We start from the raw sequence: 25,453 nt of genomic DNA, 5'->3' as shown, positions 1-25,453 counted from the left end.
AAGTCAAATCTCAAATCGTAAACAGGATCTACTTCTCTCACCAGTGCCACCTATGTGAACATAAACACAAGTTTTACATGGCAGGGAGAAAAGGTGTTAATGGGGAGAGGGAATATTCAGGTCAGTACAGATATGTTTTGCTACTCTATTTCTGTTCCTCATATAACAAAACTCAGTTCAAGAGGTACTTAAGCAAATCAGCAGCACAAGCAACAAAGCCGGTCGCAAATTTCTGACAATAAAAGCACATTCTGCCCTCGGATTTTTTTTCCTTAAATCTGGAAAGAAGTTTCATATTTCAGTATAATTCAGACCATGTTAAAGACATTTCTAGGAAACGCACGTTTCCTACAGCAAAGCTCATTTAACAGTCACTTAACAGCAACAAACTTAAAGCCTTGGTTGGCAATTTCAATTTCTCCTTTGCATGATTCATTTATCCCTGGGATAGGCCTGAGCAAGGGATTCTCCCAGCAAAAGACAGACTAATCAAATTATTTCAAGTCAGTCAGGTATTCGCTTCATGCCATCCGGCCCCGATGGCAAAATCTCTTGTAATAGCAGATCTCCCAACATTAAGGAAAAAAATATTCACGGGCTAAACACTGGCTTAACCAGAGCCAAGAGGCAAAGCTCCTACAGCCAGAAAGACAGAAATGTTATCACTCTCTCATTCTCCTTCCTAATCCTTCACACTGTGTTGGAAAGTAGCTTATAGGGTGCATATATATATATATTTTCCCCCCCAGACGCACACTTGACAGAGCACAAAATTACCTGCACGTGCAAGGCAGCATTGCTACATGGCATCCCAGTGGCTGGCACAGAAAGGACAGATGCTGAAAGGTCCTGGCACAGTGGCTGGCAAACCTGAAAAGGCTTGAGGCTCTCCACCCCTCCTTCTGTGCAGATGAGCCGTCCACGTGTATCCAAACATACTTAGTCCAGAAGAGCAAAATTCTCCTTTCCCATGTCCTCAATCTCCAGCGAGGACGGGAGATAGGATTCAAGTCAGTGACCCCAATAGCTTAGAGAGGACAACCCCCCCAACATGCCCGCGTCCCCAGCCTTGCACGCTGCCGTGGGGCAGGGACACCAGCCGCCCGGCCACCGCAGGGATGCCGCCCCGAGAGCTGGCTTGCAAAAACAAAACGCTGCCCTGAGCCACAGCTGCGAATTCAGCTGGTGTGTTACTAAACCCTGTCGTTCAGCAGAACAACTGGAACGGTTTGGAAACTTCTACCTCAGAAGAAATCGCTGCAGCCACAGCACTGCCCTGGGTCACAGACGGGATAACGTGAAAGGACCAGAGACCTTGGCAGGAGTCACATTTTAAACATCGTTTGCTGCTACTTTTACACAACGACACCTAAACTGATAATGTGAGAGAGCTGGGATTGTTCAGCCTGGAGAAGAGAAGGCTCCAGGGAGACCTTATCGCAGCCTTCTAGTACTTCAAGGGGGTTTATAAGAAAGATGGGGACAGACTTTTTAGCAGGGCCTGTTGCGACAGGACAAGGGCTAACGGTTTTAAACTAAAAGCGGGCAGATTTAGACTAGATATAATGAAGACATTTTTTATGATGAGAGTGATGAAACACTGGCACAGGTTGCCCAGAGAGGTGGTAGGTGCCCCATCCCTGGCAACAGTCAAGGTCAGATTGGACGGGGCTCTGAGCAACCTGACCTAGCTGAAGCTGTCCCTGCTCACTGCACGGGGGTTGGACTAGATGGCCTTTAAAGGAAAGGTCTCTTCCAACCCAAACCATTCTATGATACTATGATTTTTGGTGTAAATATTTCTTACCTCTGTCTCAACCTGGATTGTAACTTGAAAATTAAGACGTCTGGTGCGCTTTCGCTTTAGCCTGGTTTCCAAAGGACAGGCTGCAGCATCAGTTTGACTGCTGGGTATCTGTGCCGCACGGCACAGCAGCTGGCTGGCAGGGAAAAAACACAGCAAATACCAGCTCTTGCTCCAGGAGTAGACAGGACACATGGTGAAAAGATCAAGCAATGATGCCAATAACTGTGTTGAGTTACTATCTTCCTCTCCTCCCACCGACCTCTTCAAGCTCCAACAGCTTCCATCTCTCTCTCCCTTGGGAGAGCCACTCAGCCCTCCACCCCGCCGGTGCGCTTTCTCTCCACCTACCAACGATGCTCTTGCTCTGATCATCTCTGAAAACAAAAACGTTTTTTCTCAGCCATACATCGTTTTGAAGTCAACGGCTTTTATTTTACACACGAAGAACCTCCTGCACTCCTGAAAGCCTGCCAGCCTTTCCCCCACAGCACCCTCGGCTCTAAGAGTCATCACTGCCTCCTTTCAGAGCATCATGACGACACCGCCGCCGCTATTTCCCACGTTCTCAAATCCAATGCAGAGGGCAGTCACATGCTCCTGTTTATACATCCCATAATACAAAGCCCCTATTTATCAATAAATGCCTTGAGGTGCAGAGCAAAGCCCAAGCTAATAAAAACCTGGTAGGATTATCTGCTGGTGTTTCACACAAGCAACAGCAGTGGCCAGGGAAAAGTGGAGGGAAATGAGGATGCAGCAAAGAGTCCAAAGACTAAAGAGCAAAAGAAAGGGGCTGCTACAGGTATCTGAAGAGTTGGGGAATGAAGAGGGAAGAGAAGGTAACAGAAGTAGAGGCCCAACTTTTTTTTTTTTTTTTTTTTAACTTAACACTAATCCAAGGCATTAAAGAATTACTTAAAAAAATACACAAAGAGACAAATGCTATGTTTTGCTCAGTAAATAACTAACCATTGGAACCCATGGCTGCAGGATAACTGCTGGAAAATAACTTGCAGTGATTAAAAAGGGATTAAATGGGTTTTATAAACAACAGTATCTGTTGTTAAACATGCTAAAATAAAATTACAAGAGTTAATAACCCATTTGCTTCAGGGCATAAACTAATCCTCATCTAAGGGTAGCAGAGATCTGCCTGCATGTCAGCTCGGTATCTGGTGCAACAACTCCTCTCCATAGGCAAGCAATCTTTGCTTTTAATTCCTGGCATTTAAAAATTGTCTGTCTTGCCTGAAAAAGAGAGCATGCTATTGTTCAGGCCTTCATCTGACCTCACATAATTAATTCTGGAGTTTACCAGATATATCATTCCCTTGAGGGGTGGGGGTGAAATGCATGAAAAGAGAGGAAAACAGTTTAATTGCTCCACACTCCAGTATTCTACTCTCAATTTCTTCAAATACCATTTGTCAGGACACTAAAACCAAGCACATGAGATAAAACTCTCGTAAAAAAGCTTAAAGACATGAACAAAGCACAAAATCTGTTAGTACTTCTCAGTGCAACAGTTCACCAGCCAAATCAGTTTATGAGAAAATTAGATCTTTAAGACAGGCAGCAAGGGAAGATTTTTAATATATTAGAACAGAAGAATTTACTCTGCCTGGTAATAATTAAAGCATTAGCTAATAACATAGCCTGTTCTCAAAGATGGGATAGGGTTGAAGTACAAACTCCTCAAGATTAGTATTCCAGTCCTCTCCAAACCCAAATGCAAACCCATGAACCTTAATAACAGGTTGGCCAGTCTCCCAAATAATTGCTTCTGGACAAAACACAAGATGGGACACAACATGTCCAGTGCTCCACTGTGGTTATGAATTTTTGGTTTCAAATGCCAGCTTGTTCTTTCCCACAGGTAAGAGGGCTGTGTGCTAGGGACGCTCCTCCCCGGCTCAGGAGAGCTCCTGGAAGAACAAGTCTTGAACATCAGCCCTCCAGACCTCCTTCCACAAGTGACCTTTTCCTCTATGCTGCCAGGCTACCCGCTCCAGTTTCATTTGTCTACAACCTTTTTGTTATTTTTATTTTTTATTTTTAGGGGGGTCCAAATTACAGCTGGCTCACTTTGGCAGTCCCAAGGGTAAACATTTGAACTGTGTTTTCAAAAATGGACTTTGCAATGCTCCACTTCAACTGACCGGCAAGCCAGATCAAGCATGCCCTGTGCCTTGTGGGTCCCTGCAAAGTTTGGCACCGACCGCCCAGCAGAACAGCGTCAGTGCTGGAGCCACATGTTAAACTGATAACCAAAGCAAGAAACAGAAAATGCCTGCTAGGGAAAAAAAAAAAAAAAAAAAAAGCACTCTGAAACTTAAATTAGTTTTACAGTGAATGCAAACACACAGTTTCAGACCGCTGTATGTATATATCCTCTCTCCTCCCCTACTGCTGAAACAGCAAAGCACGCATGGCAGATGGCATGATTCATCTGAAAATTACTCTAGCAGCACTCTATTAGCCTCTAAGGAGTAAACTAGGATAAAAATACTCTGAATGTTAACTCAAATTAGGCAGCTGTCATGAGGAGTCATCAGGTCAGTCTACTTGCTTAGTTTGCAGAATTTTTCTTTCGATCAGCAATAAGCATTACATATGAAGATACTGTCATTTATTTGTTCTACCTACCAGGAATTAATACAGAAGCAAGAAGGGAAGCAACTGAGGGAACAAAAAGGTTTATTTTCCCACACATAAGTAAAGAAGTACCAGCCAAAGTCAGACCAAGAGCCACAGCACATCACATTAACAACGGCACCAGCCACTTTCTGGCGAGATGGGATGGATTCAGTTTCTAGAGACCACACATCCTAGCTGGGAGAGCAGCCTCCCACAGGCCCCGTAGCTGAATGTAAATCTGCTCAGTTGAAGACACGGAAGGGACCTCAGGAAGTCTATCCCTTCTCCCAAGGCACCAGCAGTTAAGTTCGAGACGTTTGCAAGAAGCTGCCTAGTAAGAACATCCACCGAGGGAGCCACCTCCAGCCCCAGTCGCAGCCCCCCAGCTCACTCACAGTTCCACGGAGGACACAGGTAGCCAGCAGACACCCCTGTGGGGGGAGTGAATGCACTGAGGGGCATCATGTCTCTGCTCGGCCACAGCCCTGCTCCGGGCTCCCCGGGCAGCACTGGCCACCAGCCCCCATGACCCGCAGGGCACCTCGCCAGGGAAGTGCCAAAAAACCAAAAATGCCCACGTCACATTCATTGTCAAGGCAGCCTTACCAACCAGCCGGCCCCAAAAACGCAGTTAGAGGACCACACCATCAGACCCCTCCTTCACACGAAAGGCAGGAGTCAGCGGTGCCGCGCAACTTCTTCCAGAGAAATTAAAAACCATAGGATGTAAGGAATTGGGTTCCCAGCTGCAAGGAACATGGAGCACTCGCTCACAGACCTGCTGGACTAGCACACGATGCCTCCAACTGAAACTCCATCACTCGTTTGAAAAAAACTTAAAAAAAACCCACCACACACTTAAAAGATGGTTTAGCTTATGCTGACAGTACAAAAACTCACTAAAGCACAGGACACTTCCCCAGGAGTAACTACTGTAACATTAATTGCCTTGACTCTGGGCCCCAAGCTAAAAAACTCCTTCTCAAATAAACAGTCCACAAGAACCAATTTTTTTTTTTTTTCCTTTGCTCCACCAACAATAATCCTCAGTCAACAGCAGCTGAATACTTTGTGTGCTTTAATACCCAGGTTAACCAAGCAGGGGGTGAAGCCAGTAACACAGTTGCCCTCATCTTTGGGGAGAAGGTGGTGAAACTGTGCTTAATGTCATCTCTTCAAAAAGGCGTTTTCTACATATGTATACGCTACCACGTCAGCCTCGTTGCATAACCGGGTTGTGCAATCATGGCAAATTCATTTACATCATCTTTTTTGTTCCAGTGCTCCAGAAGGGGGAAGGAGGGATCATTGTCAAACTTGGCAGAACTGGTCTCCTCGGCACAGGAGGATGGTCTGAAGAGGGGTCGGAGGCGGTGGGGGGGTGCCAGGACTCCCTGACAAATGCCACTACCGCTCACCTAGAGCGGACGTTGGGAGCAAAGTCTTAGTTAGAAACCTCAAAGCAAAGGATGACTTCATAGCATCAGGGAATGACTAGCGTTGGCTTGGACTGCAAAGCAGAGAAGATTATGGTTTCTCCTTTTAATACTTATTACTATGTCATTGCCACAGGACTGTACAGAAGAAATAGGCAAGAGTGCAGTATCAGGTTTTCATAGACTGAACAAACTGGATTATTCAAGAGCGACTCAAGTTTCCTACCAAGCATGGAAAAGTCTGCATTCAGATAGCATCTTTTTATTTTCCCAAAATCAGTGGCAACAGGCCGCATTTTAAAATACTGCTTGAAACTCCCATCCTTGCTTTTATTTCAAGAAGGCTTTTACTGGATTTACTACATTTGTGGATAAGGGTGCAACACACCAACAGGCACCAGAGACCAGACCCTAGACCAGCATTAATACTCCACCAGCTAGAATATATGCTCACATAATGTTAGGAGAGAAATGTTCAGCTCTTGCAGCAAGGGCAAACCCTCACCCATAAAAATCTGACTTTTACTCGGAGGCTGTATATATTCAAGGAAGAAGGGGAAATAAGGCAAAAAAAAAAAAATTAATCCCTCAACTTGAGTCGAAAGAGAAAGCTTCTGGTTCAGCCCCCTCCATCATGCTCCAGGGTTTCCAAGCATCGTGCCGCCTGCGCTTAAAATGCAGAAGTGCCTTCCAGCTCTGCCTTAATGCCATCCCAAGAATGGCAGGGCCCAGACATCATAACAACCATGAAAAAGTGAAGCTGCTCTGAGTTAAATACGCAGTCACACTCTGGATCTTCACATCTGGAAAAAAATAAATTATACCTTTCTTTGGTATTGCTTCCTTCACTATAGATTCCTAGATATTAACTAAGAGCTAAATATATTTAGCTGGATAAAAATACGTAGAGCATTTTTATTTATGTTTGAATTATATAACACAATCTGATGAGATCACACGTGAGGCTGTATCCTCACCCTGAATTTCAAACAGCTTCTGGTTTGAGCTGCAGATCCTTCAGCTGAGCAGAGCTCAGCTCAGCGCGGCAGGGCTGAAGTAGGACAAGCGCAGCAGTGGCGACAGGCAAACAGCGACTGCAAACACCTGCACCAGATCTGGCTCTGGCAACTCGCTTTCGTTCACACCACCACAATGCTCATTTAAATAAATGAATAAATAAATAAATACTAGTAACACTAATGAATCTAATCAATAAACATTTATCTTGGACCAAGACTTCCATCATGAATCTCTCACTTTAGCACAAACATGGCTTTCCTCACCTTAAATCTGTGGAAAGGAATCGAGGAACCTCACTGAGGAATCAACACAGCAGCACAGTGTCCTCCGGAGAGGCCAAGGGATGCACCTTAACTGCTTCAAGTAGTGAAGTTTGCACTACAAACTTCTCCCTGTAGCCGCTAAGAGCAAGTGTGATCCCTTTCCCTGACCATCCCCTCACACCTGAGCAGCAGAGATGTACCCACCACCCAGCCCAACAGACAGCAGCGTTTCGGCAGGACCCCATCCCCGGGCTCAGCTCCGGCGCGGAGCAGCCGCCGGATCACAGCTCCAACGCCCAAAGAAACCTGCACCGCAGCACCCTGCCAGCGCCGGGGCAGAAGGCAGGCTCCAGGCTTTCCCAAAAAGCCTTCTGCTCACACCTCGCCACCTCTTCATGCCTCCCAAGGACGCACCGGAGCGGAGGACCGCCCTTAAGGGCACTCGGACCCGGCGCCGCGGCGCTCTGACGCCGGTGCCTCACCGGGCAGTGCTGCAGGGGAGGGGGGCGAGGGGGGGAAGGAAAGGAGAGGGGGTCTAACCAAACAGTTACAGATTACACCCGCTAACGACGCATTTCCAGAGGGGAGACGACAGCAGGAATAACCCCTCTTCCCTCCGCGGGATGCTTTCAGAGCCAGGTTTTCTGGGAAAAGGGGTTGTGGGGGTTGCAAACAATTACATTTAATTCGAAGGTTCATGTTTAAAGAGAATATTTTTGGAAAGAGAAATCAACATGTTAACATCGAGCAAGAGCACGGAGCACGTAATCCTTTCACATCCTGACAGGGGAGAACTGCGGAGGCCTGCTATGAAGCATCTCTGAAGAACAGCATCTTCATTTTTTGAATACCTAATTAGGAGTTTCTATATATTGCAGAGCATCGCTGTAAGATATAATTTCGTTGGCAAACACTAAAGATCTCTCAGTCTGTAAGTATGCTTTTGGCAATCAAAATTTAAATCTGGATATATATCCGAGATATGTATGGCACAAGTACTTTTTTTTAATCTAATAATTACATTCAATTGGCAGATTAACTCAAATCAGTTTTAAGCAAATGCAAGTTACAAGCAAATCAGCCTCCACCACCACCACAACAGTGTATTTTTGGATTCTTAGTATCCGTACTCCCGTTAGCGGCATCAAATACATTTAACATATATTAAAGGGCAGCAGACAAAGTGAAACAAGTTTTGTCTAAATCTAAGGCAGCTACGGATGCCAGAACTTAGCACCGACTCGGTCCTGAAACTCACACATGCCAAAAAAACATTTGCAATTGCGCTAATTCCCACTGTGGGAACTGAAAGGCAGCTTCATGTAACACAACGGGCAACAAATCCATTCCTTTAATTTCAGTCGCCAAATTTTAATTAATTTCCATCCAGGCAAACATTAAGCGTTTCTGCTGATCTTGCAGGATGTAAGCTCATTTGCACAATAAATGCGGTCTAACAAGTCACCACATTTATAGCAAGTTGCTTCAGTCTTATCTAACTGCGTAGTTTGAAAAGTCCGTGATGGGTAACTGAAACTCCACCCACGTCACAGTTTCTGGAGTTAAGCACAAGAAAACTGAAGAACTTGCTGCCTTCTCATTGCAAGCGAGACTGCCAGCAGTATTTGGACAGTTAGAGTCCAGATTCTGAACTACGCAGATAGCCCTTTCTTAGGAAGGGGGGGGGGGAAAGCATGCAATTTTCACTTCAGTTTTCTTCTACAAAAAGAACGTCTGTATCCCAAAGCTCCAGAGATCTCCTTCCCAAAAAAAGCAAAGTCAAAGACCCTCTGCTGCCCGCTCGCGGTAACTGCCAAAAAGAAGAAAAAGGGGGGGAAAAAAAAAATAAAAAGGAAAACGAATCAAACTTGAATTAAATTGTATAAATTTAAACAGGTCAGCATATAACAAAACGGTCACAAGTTCTGCCTGTGCCAGGAGGCACATACCACCGCAGCATTGAAGCTGAGACCACCAGCAAGAACAGGCATTCCCCCCAAGGCGGATCTGCCCGCAGAAAGGGCAGCGGGGCAGCCCGGCAATCAGCCTGCACATAGCGGCTGCTGCCCGTCTACACACGGCCAGCTCCAGCCCGGAGACTTAAGACCGGGTCCAGGCGAAGAGCGGTGGTGTAGGGCCCTCCCAGATACAGCGCTTCTGCTGGCTTGCTGCCCTCCTCCTCCGAAACAGCGGAGCAAGAGCGCGGTGCCCCGGCGGCTCAGCTCCCCAGCTGCGCATCAGCCTCACCAGCGAGCGGCTGCCCGCGGCATCTCCTGTCTTCATGAACCTCCCACTTACCCCAGAACTACAGTTTCCACAGCGAGCACCAAGGCTGCTTGCATGTATAACTCCATGTACGCACGCCGCTCATTTCACTAAAAAAATTAATTTCCTGATTTCTGCACATGATGAAAATTTTATTCTGGCACTAAGTAAATTAAAAGGGGAGGATGCCTCTAACCTTTTTAGAGGGAGATGCCAACACCCAAGAAGCAGAGCAGCCCACTTCACCCTTTCACACCCTGATGCAGGAGAAGCATGGAGGCCTGGCATGAAGTGGCCTCTGAATGACAGATACTGAAAAAAAAAAAAGATGATGCTAATTAAATAAGAGCTCTTACATATTACAAAGCATAGCTAGGAGATACAATTTAGTTGGCAAATACTATGGGTTAAGGGCACCACTGCTCGGAAACACTTTTTCCGGCAATCAATCCAAATTTAAATCTGAAATATGTCCTATTTTAGAGACCATGTCCCATACATACACAGTACATTCTCTCAAGTACGCACATGCCAGGCCCCAGAACCCACACACCCCTTAGACCTATTCAACAAAAACAGCCTTGACAAAACGAAAAAGGAGCCCCACATGCTCACACCAACGTCTGGGCTGGGCTGCAGTTAACACACCAGCAAAGCACTCGGGAAACACGGGCTGCTCAGAAATGCAATCACAGACATCCCTGGCACGCTGGCTTGAAGCGGCAACGGGACTGAACGCACTTCCAGCTGCATGGATTCCTAGCATTCCCAAAAATTAGGTTTCTAAGGCTAGAACAAGAGAAGACTTGTACCTTTAAGTTTAATTAACTCTAGAATAAGATGCATTTTCAAACAGAACTATACCATCATTGATACTGTGCAGTGATGCAAGATGCCTTTAACAACAGTAAGTTGTCCGAGCAAAGCGAGTGCCGCCCTCCGCTCCTCCAGCAAATTTCTAATCTCTGTCTGATGCTGCAGCTGTCAGAGTCCCAGGAGGTTTTCAGAGACTACATTTTTAAACCTAGCCACTGCTGGTCCCATTACCACAAAGCAAAGCATCGCTAAACCTTTACCATTTACTGCAGAAGTGCTTCAAAATAAAATGTATTTGCCTCCTTAGGTATTACCTTTAAGTGATCTGGCAAAGATCAGTATCCACTACTGAAATCTAGCACAAGCGTGAGGCCTAATGAAGTTCCTAGCAGATAATCATCAATCCAGTAACAGCAGCTGACTTCGTTCTTTTTATTCTTTCGCCTCCCCCGTTAGGAACGGAGACCTACCAAAAACCTTCATGATAGAGCTGCTGCACTGCTAACTTAAGACATCTGCATATCACGAACTACAGCGCAGGAATGAAGCACCTTTGTTCGATGAACACAAGTGAATAACATTTATTAAGTATATCTAGAAACAATACTTCAACGTGAATAGCACTTGCCCTCAGACGTCAATTTAATTCATGCTGAAGTTCTCTCTGGAGCAGCAGAGATGCTGTTACTCGCAATGTGACTCTTCCCAGTGCACTTCATTTCTGAAGTGCAGCCTATCATCACGAAGAGCAGTGTTTCCCCAATATTTAAACCCCATTTTGGCAACTAGACTTACAAACAAAATGCTATAAAGTTCATTAAAATATTAGTATGCACTACTGTATGCTTAACTATGACTAGCTGCAGCCAGCATCAGTGAATTTGAAGTTCCTTCTTCACTGGAGTTGACCATAAATATATCTATCTTTCACACATTTCTGAAAAAGGAAAACAATAAACTACTTGCCAGGTATCTCCACTACGTCTTACTTCATTACTCAAGGTTATAAAATCATTCCCATGAGAAATGCTTGTTTCATATACAAACTTTCTCCCAAAACAGAAAAGGCTGAAGGCTGAATCTCTGTAGCCACAGCCCTACATATTTCACAAATCTGTGGCTGCAAAATGTATCAGCATTTTTGTTCCAAAAGCCAAGCACTCGTTTTACAAGATATTCACCAGTTGTGTAAACAGAGGAGCACACATTTAGGTAGTATTATGCTTTTGGAAACTGAAAAAAGTCTGACAGACATCTCCAGAGTACATCATTTCTGCAGTCTTATTAAAAAACTAATACACCAAAAATATTGCCTATTTTATTGTTGATCATTGTATTAAAAAAAAAAATAAAAACCTCACATACCTTACCTAAACATCTTTATCCCCTTGTACCACACTGCTTCTCCTTTCCATCCCAGGCAGCAAAAGCCGCAGTTCCCTAAACCACCAACTTCACTGACAACTTGTGAAACCGGGTAAGCGACACAAAAATAATGCCTTAAGTGAGTGATACAAAAATAATGCCTTAGTAAAAAGCAGCTGAGCACGTCCTAAGGAATACAGCGGCGATGAGAGCGGTTACCTCGTTTTTGTATTGAGGTTCTTTAAAGTCCAGCACTTCAGGAAAATTTAGTTCATTATGTCAGCATACAAAGCCACGCAGGCATTTCGTTTTGGTGTTTAATCTTACCTGTAGTCATACAAGTAACCGAACAGACATGACAGCAAATAGAAAGTGGGCAATGAAAATGAAGAGTATTTCCAACACGTAATTCAAGGCCCCGGCGGGAAGCTCAAAACCACCGATGAACACCGGGACAGGCCGCACCGGAGAGCGCAAGTCACTGGGAGCGGGCACATCTGGAGCATCCCCAGCTGCGAGAGGCGGCTCGGTCCCTCCTGGCCGCAACCTGCCTGCGGGATGGGGTCGGGGAAGCCCACACACCACCCCAAAAACAGGGCAGCAACAAACAGGTTTGAGGTTAGAATGGGCTTTTTCCTTCAAGCAAGGGCTGAGGTCAAAAGGGTCAACATAAAAGAAGAAACCAAATTAAGTTTAAAGGAAACAGTTAAGGGCTGGCATTGGGATACAGCTTCGCCATGAGTTATTCCGGCGCAGGCAAGGAGAGGACCTTGCGCCTGCAAAGATTAAGCTGAACTTTCATACCTGAAACTAAGCGAAACGCGAGCTGGTGACTCACAGGCAGCCAACGACGGCTGCTACGAAGGCCCTTTCCACGGCAGCGAGCGGGGACGCAAGCCACCGCACAATAAAATTCACAACGGGGTGGGCAGAGGCTGGAACCGGCCGTTTCTCCGAGCGCGTCCCAGCCGAGGTCAGGCACCACGGCAGAGCAGATGCAATTGCCGCTTCCAGCAGCTGAGCCTATTACTAGTGCCACATGTAAAAAGGTTCGACTGCAATAGCATTCAACTTGTCAGAATCCATAAATGGAAAACCAAACATACATACTGCCATGCGTATGTGTGCTGTATGTATGTGCGATACAGCGCGTGATGCTAGGGAGTCCACAAATCACCTAGGGAAGCCTCTAAAGGGACAGAGGTAAATGTCTACAGGTGTGTAACCAGCACTGAGGGAACAGCAATTCTTCAAGGCAATCTTCAGTTGTGGTATTTCCATGTAGAAAAAGAAATGCGTGATAAAAACCTCACAAAGATGTATCCATTTCACTTTAAATAAACTGTATAAATTTCTGCAGTTTAAATTGTTCACTGACCTAGAATCAAAAGCTTTGGACAACTTCGGTGAAGATTATTCTTGTTTTCTCAGAGTCTTTCAAACACTTCATGCTATGTGTGGCTTTCAAATCCAACTCACCACAACCCAGAATTTATTTTGCATGGAGACTGATTCACTACCAAACAGAGCCATGACCACAGAGTATTCCTATGGTAAGGCCACCCAACGCACCCATCCCACACCTGTTTTGTCTTCAGGCTTCCAGGCTTACAGCCATTTATCCTTCTTCAGCCAGGTATCATCTATTCTCATTCCTTCAGCAATGGCAACAAATAAATTTAGGTGATCAAGTTTCCTTGGGACTAGAAGTAGAGGAGGTATAAATACCCAAGTGACCTTAACACCCGCCACTGTGAAAAATAAACAACACATCCACCTCAAGATGAGTGCTACCAAAACTCTGTGTTTTCCGTTTAAGAAAAATTATAGGGTTTGATTTGAACCCATCTTCAAAAGCAGGCCAAAAGGATAAGACCATTCAAGGAAGCCTAACTGTGATAGCTCCTTTACAATAAATCTCAACAATCTTGCCATAAAGCAAAGACATCATGAAATATGCACATCACAGATGTGTTATATTTTGTACATGATGATTAGCCAAAAAGTTATCAGATTTGAGTAAAGGAAGAGTTATCTATAGCTGCGGTGAAGTTCTTGGAGGACTATAGACTGTCTTAAGCCCTGTGTCTCCCACTAGCACAGGTAAGGGAAAACGTTGCTTTCACTTGACGACTACTAGGAGAAAAGTTTCATTCTTCCATGCAACTTTCACAACAATTTCTTTGTTATCTCTGAAACAGATCTTGTTCTTGCTTCAGCCTTCTCTGAGCAACACCAGTCACTATCGTTCACAATCAACAATACAGCAGGGCTGGCAGAGCACACCTCAAGTGCTTCATTCAAGGTAGCCATCGCACGGGCGTCACAAGGACTTCGCTCCCCTGGAGCTCAGCGGGGGGTTTGTTCATAAAGCAGAGTTTGTGCTAAGAAAGTCTGGAATAAACCACTCTGTATGTAAAGCTGAGAACAATTTTACCCACTTCAATAAGCTAGTATTGTTTTATGTTACTACCTTTGGCTTCTACCCTTATTTAAAAAGCCATTTTCGTTTGAATGTTTTTATTCAGAAGAACTTTGGATGCTATTTTGAGCTCTGAACAGATAACGTTGACACCGTTGAACTTCTTTATTCAGTGAAAAATGAAAAAGCAGCTCAGCATCAGATATTAAATGAGGGCAGTACATATTCACAAGCATTAGAGCAGTTAGCCCTCAATTTCAGGGTGAGAAACGCAGCCTTGCCACTATGCAGAAAGGGCACATTCTTTTTAATTTCTTGTGTATTTCATAGATTTTGTGCATAACTGGAGAGGTGCCTTGTTGCTCTTACAAATATGCAAACTCCAACAAGATGAAGTGTCTCGAAGCTTTATAGAAAGGGGGGAAAAAAAAACAACCAAAAAAACCCCCAACTAAAACAACACACAAACCATCCTCCCTTTCTCAGACTGCGAAACACCCGCGCACAACATACTCCCAGCCCTAAGTCGGTGCCAGGCTCTAATGCGAAGCTGCGCTCCCTCTGTCAGCAGAAAAGTCGGCTGCCGATCTGTGCTCGCGGCTGGAGCCACGCTCCTCCTCTGCCGGGGCCCTGGGCTGACTCAGGCTTCGCTCCCAGCCCCGCACCTACGGCAGGTCCCCGGCCCCCAGAGCACGAGCAAACCAACAAGCTCCCAACCTGAAAAATCAAAATAAACCTTACTCGAGCTGAGCCGCGGAGAAACGGCGATAAACGAGGCAAAGGGGCTGCACGCCTCAACCAGATCAGTTATAGCATTGACAGCCAGCGGCTGCCAGTAACTAAACTTGAAAACGTGTTTAAGAGACGTTGCGCTTATCTGGCTAAAGCGGTAAAACCTGCAAGCGTTTAACTTTCTGCGCAGCCTGGCAGTGACGCAGCCAAAGGAAGGGATTAGGGCAACATGTGCCCAACGCAGAACACGGTAACTATTTAATTACAGCAGGAGAGTACACGCGTATTTACTCCCCCCCCATACCTACTGCACCCTAGCAGAGGGTAACACAGCCAAAAAAACATACCGGTAATGGCTCTCCCTGTCATAGCGGAGTCATGTGGGCATAGGAAGAGCTCAAGAAGTCTTGCACACCTCCCTCTGACAGATTATTTGCTGAACCACCACAGGAAGAGCAGCAATAAAATAGGAAGCATCTAAGAAGTTACGCAGATAGCAGAGTTTCTTACTTGCTCGCTTGAATTTGGGAGTTCTTCGCTTTGATTTTATTTTGGTTTGTTTGGTTTTTAGTTCTCTTCTACTCATTCTGAAAAGGCACTTGATGTATCTTGCTTTTTTCAAGGAGACTGAAATACCACTGGAAAAAAAATCCAGCATTTTCAAGTGACAAGTTACCTTACTTAAAAGTTGTCAGCTATCAATCATTTCACTCCTATTAAGGGTTTTCATGAAAGATGTCTTCACACAATTATCCTTTACATTTTCTAGTCAAATACATCGATAGAAACTAATAAATTACTTTTAAAAGCCTTAAAAGCCTTCAGCTAAAAATGAGTTTAAGATTAATCTGCATTTCCTTAGCAGTATGCCCCTTACCTCTGAAAACAGTAAATTTACAAAAATAGGATGTAACAAACATGCCTAGCTATGCAATTAAAAATGCATAAATACAGGATTTGAGCTGACACTTTTTTTTTTTTTTTTAAAGAGGCAAGTAGTACAGATGCCAGAAAGTGAAGCGAAGAGTCTGGCGGGCCCTAACTGAAACTAAGTCACGAACACAGCAGACCAGGCCGACACCGTGCCAAGTGCGTGCACCTCACACATTTATCGCCATCATTTAATTCCTCGCGGGGCGGAGGAGGCTCTGCCTCCACGCCAGACAGCTCAAGCTTATTCCGACGACGCTCTCACGCAACGGTGCCACGGCACTACGCGCTCTGCCTCTGCCTTCAGCCGGGGCACGAGTGGGTGACGCTTTCGCAACAGAGGCCTTGGAGGAAGAGGAGTTGTCCGCAGCAGTGTTAAGCGTTCGGCACCCACCGGGATGCCGAGCCGCAGGGCACCGCGGGCCCCACGCAGCCACCAGCGGCCCCACGCAGCCACCACCATGGTGGGCGAGGTACCAGCATGGCCACACAGCCCCACGCAAAGCCACGCCAGGCTTAGGGCCACCTGCCCGGCAGGGGCGGCCGATGCCCACGGGGCCCGGCGAGCAGGTCCCCCCGGGAGCTGGCCCTACGGTCCGGCGCTGAGCAGCAGCGGCCGCCGGGCTCCGGCCTGCGCAGGGCTGAGCCCAAATCCCCGCCGCCATCGGGCTCCTGCGGTCGGCCCGCTGCGGCTGCAGAGCCCGATGGCGTCGGGGATTAGGGCTCAGCTCCGTCCCGCGATTTAACAGGAGAAAGGCGCTCCCGCAACCCAAGTTTAACAAAGCCATCAAGACAAATAACACGGCGGCTTACTCATTAAACACACAGTATTTTTGCAACCCTTATCCTGCCTCCGCTCTTTCCCCATCGCTGTTTGCTTCTGCCCCCTCCCCGCCGCCCGACGGCAAACCCCGCCGCGCCGGGACGGCTGCCGGCCCGGACCCCCCCCCGCCCGCCCCAGGCACCCCAGGGGACACGGCGGTGCCTCTGCAGGGCCCAACGGCCACCCCACCACACGGGAGTTGAACGCCGGCACCGGCTGCCCCGGGGGAGCCGGGGACGGCGGCGCTCCCGCCGGGTTTGCCCGGGGACGGTACCGTGACACGGCGTGAACTTTTGCTTTCGGAGGGGCAGGGCGGGGGGGAGGCGGAGAGCGGCGGCAGGGGGCGGGGGGGGAGGGCAGAAACGCTTCCCCCCCGCCCCCCTTAGGATTTTTCCTTTTGGGAAGGGTGCAAAAAGTAAAATCTTAAGAAAAAAAACAAAAAACACAAAAGCATGGAGACGGAGCCTTGCAAACTCGGCGGCGGGCAGCGCGGCGGAGGACAGCGTGTCTGGCCGTTTGCCACGCCGCGGCTCCCTGCCCGGGCGGCAGCGTGTGCAGCGCCGAACACGACGCCCGCAGCCCCGCGGCGGAACCTCTCGGACCCTCCTCCGACGGCGGAGGGGGGTCAGCCGCCCCTCACCTTTCACCCCCACCACCCGCCCCTCACCTTCCAGCCGGCCGAGCTGTTGCTGTCGCCCTTATCCTTGAAGTAAGGGACGCTCTTGACCATCCACTCGTAGATCTGGGAGAGGGTGAGCCGCTTCTCGGGAGAGCTCTCGATGGCCTTGGTGATGAGATCCGCGTAAGACAGGTTGCCCCAGGCGTTGCGCCGCGACGAGCTGCTCTTGCGGGGCTGCCCGGCCACGGGGCCCGGCGACAGACCGGCCACGGGCCCCGGCGGCACCGGCGGCACTGGCGGCGGCCCCGGCGGGTGGAGGCGGCAGCCGGCCTCGGGCGCCGAGAAGTCCCCGCAGCGGCAGGCGGCCGCCTCCGGGGGGGCGGCGGCGGGGGGCAGCGGCGCGAAGTCCTCGCTCTCCTCCAGCAAGCTGAGGTTGCTAATGAAGTCAGCGCTGAGCCCTCCCGAAGCGGCGGCACCGGCCCCGGCCGCGGCCCCGGCCGCCCCCTCGGGCTGCCCGCCGCAGGACGGCGCCGGGCTGGAGGTGGCCGAGCTGGGGGTGTTGAACTCCGGCCGCGGCAGGGGCCAGGTGCAGGAGCGGGGCCGCGGCAGCGGCTCGAAGTCGGGGTCGATGTCCACCAGCTGCGGAGCCTCGGCCATGGCGGGGCCGGGGCGCGAGTGCGGCGGCGGCGGCGGCAGCGGGGCGGCTGGGCTCAGCGCCGCCGCCGCCCCATGCAGGCTCCGGGCGCGGACCGCCGCGGCCCCGACGGCGCGGCCGCCAACTCCCCTCGGGGCTCGGGCTCCGGCCCCGCCGCCCTGCCCGGCTCCCTGATCCCTGCCCTCCGCGGCGGCAGCAGCAACGACCCGACCGCCCGGCGCGCACCGACTGGCGCGACCGCCCCGTGCGGACCCGCCTCCAGCCTTCCTCCTCCTCCTCCTCCTCCCGGCGGGGAGGGACGGCCCGCGCCGCGCCAATGGCAGCGCCGCGCCGCCCGCCCGCCTCCCGCCGCGGGGCCGGTTCGGCAGGAGGGTGCCGGTGCCCCCGTCCTGTTTCTGGGTGGCTTTTGTTTCCCGGCGGCGGCGGAGGGGGGCGAGGAGCGGCGTGTGGCCGGCGGTGCCCCCCCTGCAGCCCCGGGCTGGGCGCCGGAGCTCCCTTGCCCCGCCGGGCAGCGAGCGCCCTTCGGCAGCGGGGTGCGAAGGAGGTGACGGGGCTCGCACGGCCAGCGGCGGCCACAGAAAATGCCCCCGCCAGTGTTTCTGCCTTGGTCGCTGCAGGCGGGGTCCTGCCGCCCGCACCGACGGCCGCGGTGCCCGTAGCCCCCGGGGACCGGCGGGGGCCTGGGGGGCATCCCTCGACGGGGTTCCGGGCAGCCCCCGTCCCGGGGGACGGGACCGGGGGCTGGGGCCGCTGCCGCCCTGCCTCCCTCCCGGACCGCTCCTCGCCAGAAAGTGTCTGCGCCTCCCGCGGTGGTAACCCTCCCCTTCGGCTGAGCGTGTTTTCCTACGGCGGGATGGTGTTTGACTCCGTGGGCAGGCATGGGAGCTCGGGATCCTGTCATTTTAAGCCGACTATTAAACGTACTTTATCTCTTTCCCGGCAAATACCAAGGCCACACAACTCAGCAAGGCTTGTGTTCCCCCTCCCCTCCACGGAGGCAGCGGCTACAGGACGTGCCACCTCTGCCCCCCAAGCCCATAAAGAGAGATATATGTCGGAGGCAACACAGAAGCGCTGTTCTGCTTAAAACTGAAGGGATGACGTTTGCTGAAGCTAGAGAAACGATCCCAACACACCGTGTTCAAACTGGCAAAGCCTTCTTTTTAGAAAATCTGTTTTGCTTTCAGTAGCAGGAGTGCTTTTAAAAAACACATTTCAGACACGGGTTAGTAAGTCACAAAATTCATGACCAGCCACGGCATTTGGTGTTGCCCGTCAAAGAACCGCTGGAGTGGGGTAACTGTTACTGTTGAGATGGCCAACCTGTTACTCTTCACTCCTCTCTGCATCAAGGCGGAGAGCGTTAATGTTATTTAAATGCGGTTCATTGTTCCTATAAAAATATTTTCTGAAAATGAGTAACAATAATGAGAGAGGGAGAGTATGAGACTGGATTTAGGCCCACAGCATATAATTTAGTGACAGATCATCCACATTTACATTTACACATACTGTCTATTACCAAAACACTTTTGAAGACACACGGTGACACCTAACTATACAGTTAGTGCAACATATGCATAAGTGCATAGTAACTGATCAAATTTTAAAGCACAGTTTTTGTCATGTTTATTTTCCCAAATGCCAAAGGTGATCATACCTTATTATGGCTTGGCTGCTCGTCAAATTGCAGAGTTGCTTTGCATTTAAGTCATTTCTGTGTTTCCCAAATCCTGCAAAGGATTCAACCCACAAATCCACATTGTTTAGCCCACAGATTTTTTTTTTGGGGGGGGGAACCAAAAACCAACAATTTTTTTTTTTCAGTTTAAAAAAAAAAAGGTAAAATAGTCCTAGTTCAACCTAATAACTTGCATGCCACGTTTCAGCTTGGAACAGCTTTATCCGGCAGTGTTACACAACTCGGCTACAGTAGTTGCCCTGCAACAAGGGAGAGCACCCTGCCTTGGAGAAGCAGGGATTATATAATGGTGAGAAGCAGCCAGGGACGCGCGGCGAATGGACAAGTTTAAATGGGAGCCAAAACAAAAGAAGTGCCCGAGAACACTGAAACATTTTCTTTTTTTTTCCTTGGAGTCTGAAAAAAAGAAATAAATCTAAGAGCCAGACTGGCACCCATCCTGTTAAAAGAAATGGATTTATTACCCAGGCTTTCTTCTAAGGATTTCTTTAAAATCTTGCACTCTTTGCTTTTTTATTTTGTCAGAAGTAGAGATGTTATTCCCTGACCTCTATTGGTATACGCAGATGTTGAAAAAACAGCTTTCCCTTCTCGGATGCCAACTGTGAAAACTGGGAAGAAAGCTGCTGCTGGGGGATTTTAGGAAGCTTTGGCATATTTGTAGTTCAGCCCTGCTCGTTTTGCGGGATAAGGGTTGTATCACCCTTTCTTGGCCCTACATGGCGTTGCTGTCACCCACTTCTCCTTCTTGGCAGGTCTCTGCCACCTTTGTGCCCCATGTAACAGAATCACAGAATCACAGAATCACAGAATCATTAAGGTTGGAAAGGACCTTCAAGATCATCAAGTCCAATTGTCAACCGAACACCACCATGCCCACTAAACCATGTCCTGAACTGCCATGTCTACACGTTTTTTGAACACTTCCAGTGATGGTGACTCCACCACCTCCCTGGGCAGCCTGTTCCAATGCTTGACCACTCTCGGTGAAGAAATTTTCCTAATATCCAATCTAAACCTCCCCTGGTGCAACTTGAGGCCATTTCCTCTCATCCTGTCACTAGTTACTTGGGAGAAGAGACCAACACCCACCTCGCCACAACCCCCTTTCAGGTAATTGTAGGGAGCGATAAGGTCTCCCCTCAGCCTCCTCTTCTCCAGACTGCAATGTCACTGCTTCCAGCTCAAACCTTAGCAGTGCATACAGTCGGAGAGCAGTTTGCAGTGAAGGGTGAGGGACATGGAGGTAGAGAGCAACAAAACCAGAGCCTTCAAAATGCTGCATTTCCTCAGTGAGCTGGGCCCCGTGACTCACAACACGCAGAACTCAGCTCTGCCGCGGGGATTTTGACCGTTGCATGCTATCGGCTGAGTCCAGGTCTGCCGAGGGTTGGAGGAAGGACGAAGGCCAATGAGACGATGCTGTGCACTTTCCTGGGATGGGTAATCCAGGCAGTCTACTCTGACTTTGGTGGAACTGCCTGGGTGAGGGAGTGAGTCCTTCTGTAAGGCCCCGGTCCACGCATATGTAATCCTCTGCTTTCCTCATAGGACTTCTCTCCGCCAAGTTCTGGGGGATTGAATTCTTTCATGTCAACCAATTTTAGAGTCAAAGCAACAAAGTGACACACATGCCATGCACAATATGAGGGTCGCACGAGCTGCGTGCTGTAACCTCGCCTGCACCGCTCTCTCAGTGCACCCCAACACTGTTGACCACCCTTAGGACACACTGCCATGAACAAACCCACCCATTCAGCTGCTGAAGGGCGGCTTCCTCCCCCTAAAGCAGCTCAGCACAGCTCAGTACAAGAGATTTTACCACATCTACAAATGACAGCATTAAGTTTATCTCATCTCCCACAACGCTGAAATGCTGATGGATGCACCACAATTCATTTTCTACTCCCACGGTCCTCCTCCTACACTCCACCTTTTCATTTCTCTACTCCTACTCCTGCTCCCATTTTCCACTCCTCTACAATACGGTATCTCCTATCATCCTTAGCATCAACTTGTATTTTTTTCAAATTAAAGACCTTTTATCATCACTGGGATAAAGCGTAGCCTTCTATTCATATTCTGGGCTCGAGGCAGACAAAATAAAGGATCTGTACTGTCTTTTTACTACTGTCTGTATAATTCACTTTCCGAAGTTTTGATCAAATTCAGCAGGAGATTACATGAAGTTGAAAGCCGTTGTACTCTATGTACAGCTGGTTTTTCTACATATATGTGCACAGTGAGAGAGTACAAATGTTTTAACAGAACAAAAGCAACGATGAAATGCCAGTTTGCGCCTCGTATCGTAAGAGCTGAGAGAAAGCTTATTTTCTGAGGAAGGATGGGGGAGTTCAGCACCTCCAGTTTCCTCTCACGTCTCTCAGAAGGGACTGATTTTGGTTTGCAGTCTGCATTTCCGAGGTGCCTGGGTTCCATATGGGTGGTGTGGCACATCAATCTCATCCCCTCCCGACCTGGGGTGTCTCAGGGCCTCCCCAAACAGCAGGGTTTGGACATGTCCCGGGTGGACGGGGCATTCGCACTGCCCAGCTGAGGGAGTTCAAGGTGCTTGAAGCTCTCCCAACTGGTCTGAGGCTTCCTATACAGCTGTTGGAGAAAGGCAGCCCCTCCACAGCACGTTTTGGAGCAGGAGCTTAATTTCACTGCCCTGGGAGTGCGCATCTCTGGAAACATTCAAGGTCAGGTTGGACGGGACTCTGAGCAACCTGATCTAGTTAAAGATGTCCCTGCTCATTGCAGGGGGGTTGGACAAGATGACCTTTAAAGGTCCCTTCCAACCCAAAGTATTCTATGATTCTATGATCAATCCCCACCAACCATGAGCCACAGAAGGACTTTAAGGATCTGCTAATCCCTTGCCACAATTTGGCGGTGCTAATGCCCTCACCCCATTTCCATCCTGCCCTTCGCCTCCCACCTCGCACAGCAGCACCCAGATGCAGGTTGAGGTCCAGCTGTCCCAGGGAGAGGTGGGTGTCACGTTTAGGGTCCCTCCACAGTTGATGGAGGGAAACATGTCCCACTGTGGATGATTCACCACCCCAGATGGTAGGGCTGACTGGCCACGGGGATGCCAGGCTCTCACTCCAAGTAGTTCACACTCATTTTCAGCCCAGGTGCCTTCAGGCCAGCAAATCCCACCCGTCGCGTTCTGTAGCACGTGGAGAACGCGTAATCGCCACTTCCCCTACCATCGCGTCCCAGGATTTTCGGGGCTCCAGAAGCATCTGGTGGCTCTGTACAAGCCAGAAGTGATGGGCAGGACGATGCTGAACTCAAGGGATGACTTGCTCAAGAAAAACAAGTGGCACTCAGCCTTGCCTGGCACCAACTTTCATGTTCCTTGTTATTACCGATTTTACACTAGCACCGGTATACCCCAGGAGGGCTGCAACCCTCCTGAGCTCAACAGTAAGAAAGGAGCCATGCCGCAGAGCGTCGGGCTAACAGGCCAACCGAGCACTGTGGACAGACAGCAAAAGGCAGGCAAAATTATTAGTCCTGCTTTGCAGGGGGAGAAATTGGGCCACCATGAACTCACATAGTGTGCAGAGGACCTCACAGAGAACGCATGGGCAGAGCCAGGCTTTGAAGCCAGGTCTACCAAGTCCCAGTCCTTAGGCTTAAAAAAATTCACATCACCAAATACTTGTCAGGGTACTTGCTGGTGAGGGGTTTGAAGTTGCCTTGTTTCAGCTCCACCTTCTGCAACACACAGGTGAAAATCTTAAATGTTCCCAGTAGAGGCAGCAAGGCCCTTATGGATTTACATCCGTATGGCTGAAAATAGGGCTGGGAGAGCTTTGCAAATGCTGGCTGCACGCTGCCTGCCCGCCTCACTGGATGTATTTCAGAGTCAAGAATTGCCAGATCCTCACACAGTGTGGTGCAGCTCCAGCCCCCAGAAAGCCTCCAGGCAGCCCACCCCTTCTTCTCAGAGGACATGGGCAACTAGGGTTGGAGATGCGAGAGCTGCCCAAGCAGCCAAACGCCCTCTCCTTCACGTCCTCACTGCCTGCCACAGGCAACCGGGCTGCTGCGACCGGGCGTCTCACAGCAGCTGCTGCATCCCCAGCACGACCACAAGTCTCCAAACCGGACAGCAGCAACACGCAGCCAAACCCTTCTTCCTTCCCCAATTTCTCTATAGCAGCTTCGGTAGTAGAGAGCGGCCGGAGGGCTCGGCGGGCGCTGCTGCCAGGAGGAAGGACGAAAGGGAGCCATCAAGAGGGGTGAAGGTGGGGGTTGTGCTCTCCAGACTGGGAGATGGAGCTGCTGCGGTGTGGACTCCCAAAATCTTGATGCAGACCTAATGGCTGCTGAGGTTAGGCCACCCTGGCTCAAAAGAAGTGCCACAATAAGTATTTAGTTAAATAAATAAAAAAAGGATTCGTTAAAAAAAAAAAAAAGAAGTATTTTTTTAATTAAAAATAACTAGTAAAAATATTTACTATGTATTTTTGTGCAATTGCCTTTGATGTTGTTCATACCTCATTTGTCCTCAGCATCTGCAAAAATGTAAACAATTAAGATTTCAGGGCAAAGTTTCACGGAAACCATTTCTAAGTTGCACTATTTGAAGGAATCAGAATTTAATTTTAAATTTCCTTGTACAAGAGCTTATGTCAGAAGCAGTTGTATGTTTTTCCAGACAAAGAAAATAAACCATAATACAACTTTACTGGTTGGTGCAATTAATGCAGCTCAAATTCCTACTAAATGTGGCCCTTACTTAGCATTTGGACAAAACCATATTCACTGAATAAGCTCAAATGAGGCGTACATTACCGGGAACCACCGTCTGCAGTCACATTTCATAAACAGAAGAAGAAGGTAAACTAAAGAAAATACTTGACACAAACTCATCTCTCGACTCTCTCACAATCCAGGCTCAAGACCTCCTACTTAAACGTATATTCTCTTGCACCCAGATATATCCACGAGTGAAAGACTGAAGTACAATATGCCCAAGAGGTGATCCTCACCAGGATCAATATGATAAATACCAAAGGTAGTGTCTACGTAGCGATATCTGTTTTTAATGTGTCATGTGCAATCTCTGGCTGTGATGTAAAAACAGAAGGCGAGAGTTTATCAGGTTTCAGATTCAGCTGAATCACCCGGCCCACCCCTATGCAAAGGCCAATGTGCCTGGAAGTAAACACAGTTCAAGTGGTGTGTATGTTTTCCAGGGTGTTGGGTTTCTGTTTTGTCGTAAATATGATCTATTACAATACTCTCCCACATCCTACGGTCAATGTTTCAACATTTTCAGGTGCGTTTCTCATTTCTTATTTTCCTTGATATGTTGCTGGAGGAAAAACTGACTGGCTTCGCATGATAGCTTTTGTATATTAAATAATTTTATTGTGTTTGAGCAACAAACTAAAAACAGGACGCTTGACAGTTATGGTATAATTCAGTGGTTTCTCTTCAGCCTGTAGGAAGGAAAATTCACAGCATGGTACAATGCAATGCTTGACAACTATTTCATCTTCTTTCCCTTTGTTTCACCAGAAAACTGATAGCTACCTGTCATCAGCGAGAAAAATAATGTATAGCTAGAATTAGCACAGAGGCTGTAGCACAATAAAGGCTTATTTTTTAAAAGCAAATATACTTTTCCATTGTTGAATTCATGCTTGAAAAGCATATTTATATATGTATACAAATGTATTTGCATACAAATTACTGCATTATGTATATGCTACACTAATGCATATGCATGGTATCATTATATACATTTTACACTAGATTTATATAGAGGGACACGTGGTTAGACAATAATAGTAAGACAGTATTTTGACATATATGCATATATTCCTACGCTGCTGGTGACTAACACATTACAGAAGAGTGTTTGGGCAGTGTGCTCAATAGGTAATGTTTGTAGTGTACAAATGCTGTCCACAGCATAGAAGTCCACAGCAGAAGGAT

General features: G+C 48.3%; 1 protein-coding gene across 1 annotated transcript in view; it reads right to left on the bottom strand.

Annotated features, from left to right (window-relative positions):
- The window catches only part of FOXO1 (forkhead box O1), a gene marked incomplete at its 5' end in the record, with an annotated part of 63,049 nt that extends 45,257 nt beyond the window's left edge, over positions 1-17,792 (bottom strand). Inside the window, one exon of the mRNA XM_082013912.1 lies at positions 17,184-17,792. Within this exon, the coding sequence (XP_081870038.1) occupies positions 17,184-17,792 (609 nt within the window). The remainder of the gene's footprint in view (positions 1-17,183) is intronic.
- Positions 17,793-25,453: the final 7,661 nt, after the last annotated feature.

Source organism: Phaethon aethereus (genome assembly GCF_964289735.1).
Source record: "Phaethon aethereus genome assembly, chromosome: 1".
NCBI classification, from domain to species: domain Eukaryota; kingdom Metazoa; phylum Chordata; class Aves; order Phaethontiformes; family Phaethontidae; genus Phaethon; species Phaethon aethereus.
Note: the sequence above shows the minus strand (reverse complement) of the source record. Positions and strands in the feature narration are given on the sequence as shown.